Genomic DNA, 3,142 nt, shown 5'->3' on the forward strand with positions numbered 1-3,142 from the left:
CGAATGTTATTCAAATCCAAATACAAATCAGGATATAAAAATTGAATAATATTCGAATATTCAAATATATATATACATATATGTATATATATACATATATGTGTATATACATATATGTGTATATACACATATATACACATATATATATATACATATACATATATATACATATACATATATATATATATATACATATATAGAAACTAAACCAGTAAAGGCATAAGCCTTAAGCTAAAATAAAAGTGAGAGCAGCCGCTTCAGTGCTTCACTCTTCAGTCTTTCCAGTTCGGCAGTTCCCAACTTTGCCTCTTCCACCAACTGCTTCGCCCTCTTCTTGTCCTCCCCTTTTCACGGCAGACCATAGTCGTGGCAAGGAAGCACGGCAACAAGGAGAGCAACTCAGCAAGGCAGGGCAGCAACTGTCGTTCGGCGAAGGCAACAATCTTCACGGCCGTGGCAATTTTTGTTATATTTTATCTTAATTTATTGAAAAATATAGAAAAAAAATTAAGATAGTCATTTCGAATTCGAATATTCGAGTTGAAATCGAATATATTCGAATAAATTGGTCGAATCGAATACGAATCGGAATTTAGGATTCGAACACTAAACGAATTCGAATTCGAATACTCATCAAAATAATCGAATTCAAATCGAATACTGAAGTATTTGACTCGATTCGATTCGTTTACACACCTACTTACACATACATAAAATATTTGATAATAAAAGTTTGTTGTAAATGCAAAATAGGAATGTATTTGATAATAAAAGTTTGTTGTAAATGCAAATTAAAATAGGAATGATCATAATTTCATATCATATCATATAATATATAGAAGCGTACATAGGGTGAGCATTTAGTGCGAGTTTGTACGAAATGGTAGAGAGAAGAAAAAGAAAGGTCAGCGGGATTTGACGAAGAAGGGTACATTTGTAATAAAACAACCACTCTCCAGCCTGGTTACGTTTTTGTATCTCTGTCTGTACGTATACATTCCGTTCTTCTCTTCTCTTTCTCTCCCACGCCTTCCTTTATATAAAGCCCTTCACTACTCTTTTTTTCTTTGGAGATTTGGAGACACAAACAAACCCAATCGCCCCAATCGATACATTTTCATTCTATTCATTTATTGATTTATTTCAGAGATAGGAATTGAAGGAATGAGAACCAGAAGTGGATTTTGTTATACGAATCCAGAGAAAAGGAGTAAAGAGAATTGCGCCGCCGGAGAACGTCGGAAAAGGTCGAAGCTTAATAATGTCGGGAAATCCGACTTGTTCGATTCCTTGCCGGACGACATCGTCCTCTCAATTCTTTCCAAACTCAGTTCCGATGCCGAGTGTCCCGCCGATTTCATTAGCGTTCTGCTCACGTATGCTCCTCCGCCGCCGCCTTCTTTTTCTTCTCTCCATCTTTTTCCAAAATCGAAAATCAGTTTATAAATGGCTGTTCTGTTTGGTTACAGATGTAAAAGGCTTAATGGATTGGGAGTCCATTCCATGGTGTTATCCAAAGCTTCGAAGAAAATGGTGGCCGTAAAAGCTCAGAGCTGGTCCCACTCGGCTCACCGCTTCCTCATGCTCTGCGCCGATGCCGGAAACGTTGAAGCTTGCTACATTCTTGGCATGGTCAGTGTTTCATTTGCTAGCTAGCTCTGATCTGTGTATATATATATATGATATTGGGGAAAAAACAGAGAAAAATATTTGATGTTTGGATGGGTACGTTACGTACAGATTCGGTTCTACTGTATGGAAAATCGAGGGAGCGGAGCGTCGCTGATGGCAAAAGCGGCGATTGGATCGCACGCGCCGGCGCTTTACTCTCTGGCCGTTATTCAGTTCAACGGCAGCGGCGGCTCCAAGAACGACAAGGACCTCCGAGCCGGGGTGGCCCTCTGCGCCCGGGCCGCTTTTCTCGGCCACGTCGACGCCCTCCGTGAGCTGGGCCACTGTCTCCAAGACGGCTACGGCGTGAAGCGGAACGTCACCGAGGGGCGGCGGTTCCTCGTCCAAGCCAACGCTCGCGAGCTGGCCGACTCCCTCGCCGCCAAGCCGGCTCTGTTCAGCGGCTCGTGGCTTACGTGGGACCCACTTTCCCACCAGCGCTCGGCCGGCTGCCCCTTGTTGAGTGATTTCGGGTGTAATATTCCGGCTCCGGACCCTCACCCGGCTAACAACTTCTTAACAGACTGGTTCGCTGCTAAAGACGATGGGGCTCCGGGTTCGGGGCTCCGATTGTGCTCTCACCCGGGTTGCGGAAGACCCGAGACCCGGGTGCATGAGTTTAGGAGGTGCTCCGTCTGCGGCGCAGTGAATTACTGCTCCAGGGCTTGTCAGGCCATGGATTGGCGGTCTCGCCATAAGTCCGAATGTGCACCGGCGGAACGGTGGCCCGGTGAAATTGCTCCGGCGCCGGCGCCGGCGAATGTTATTCATGGAGAGGCTGTGGTAGTCGTAGATAATCATCAGACGGCAGTTAGTTAACGGTGACGGAAACCTGATAACTCCGCACCAAATAGGGAGGCTAAAATTGTACTTTCGATTCTTGTAATAGTCAATGTTTTGTATAGTCAGATCGGGACGGGTTTACGAATGATGTGTCAGGAGGAAATAGTAGCAAATTGCCAAATTACATTATGACCTAAAAATTGGATATCTGGACAAAATATTTGCAAAAATTACTTTATCGATACAATTTCTTTTTGCCTATAGCTAATTGACTCAAACGGAAAAGGAGTCAAACTTGTAATATTGTGATTACTAAATCAACAATCTGACCAATTTAGTTGAAGTTGCCTCAAGTTACATATTCTATACCCCAATGTAATGTCTTCAAACACTACAAATTAGAGTAAATTGTCATTTTGGTCCTGTGACTATTGAGGTCTTACTAATTGCAATCCATGACTTTTAAAATTATTAATTGCAATCTTAGTCATTTGGCTGGAAACATGTAGCTCGTCGGAGAAGAAAGAAAAAAGAAGTAAAATGACTAAAATACCCTCATTATTTTACCTATTAAAATTTTTCGGTGAGATTTGGCCGGCAATTTGACCGGAGTGACTAAAATTGATAAAAATTTAATAGTTAAGGTACTAAATTAATAGTTTTAAAAGTCGTATATTGCAATTAACAA

General features: G+C 42.0%; 1 protein-coding gene across 1 annotated transcript; it reads left to right on the forward strand.

The window, feature by feature from the left end:
* The first annotated feature begins 1,056 nt into the window (after window positions 1–1,056).
* Window positions 1,057–2,684, forward strand: LOC116026826 (F-box protein At1g67340-like). Its single transcript, XM_031268238.1, has 3 exons — window positions 1,057–1,376; window positions 1,470–1,632; window positions 1,741–2,684. The coding sequence occupies exons 1-3, from the start codon at window positions 1,165–1,167 to the stop codon at window positions 2,488–2,490; spliced, it is 1,125 nt and encodes a 374-aa protein (XP_031124098.1). The 5' UTR covers window positions 1,057–1,164; the 3' UTR covers window positions 2,491–2,684.
* The last annotated feature ends 458 nt before the right edge of the window (window positions 2,685–3,142 follow it).

Source organism: Ipomoea triloba, chromosome 8, assembly GCF_003576645.1.
Source record: "Ipomoea triloba cultivar NCNSP0323 chromosome 8, ASM357664v1".
Taxonomy (NCBI): domain Eukaryota; kingdom Viridiplantae; phylum Streptophyta; class Magnoliopsida; order Solanales; family Convolvulaceae; genus Ipomoea; species Ipomoea triloba.

Bases quoted from the DNA above. Each gene is read 5' to 3' on its own strand.
- LOC116026826 (XM_031268238.1), top strand. From the start codon at position 1,165: ATGAGAACCAGAAGTGGATTTTGTTATACGAATCCAGAGAAAAGGAGT. The intron at 1,377-1,469 runs GTATGCTCCTCC...GTTTGGTTACAG, and splicing joins TTCATTAGCGTTCTGCTCAC to ATGTAAAAGGCTTAATGGAT. The intron at 1,633-1,740 runs GTCAGTGTTTCA...CGTTACGTACAG, and splicing joins CTTGCTACATTCTTGGCATG to ATTCGGTTCTACTGTATGGA.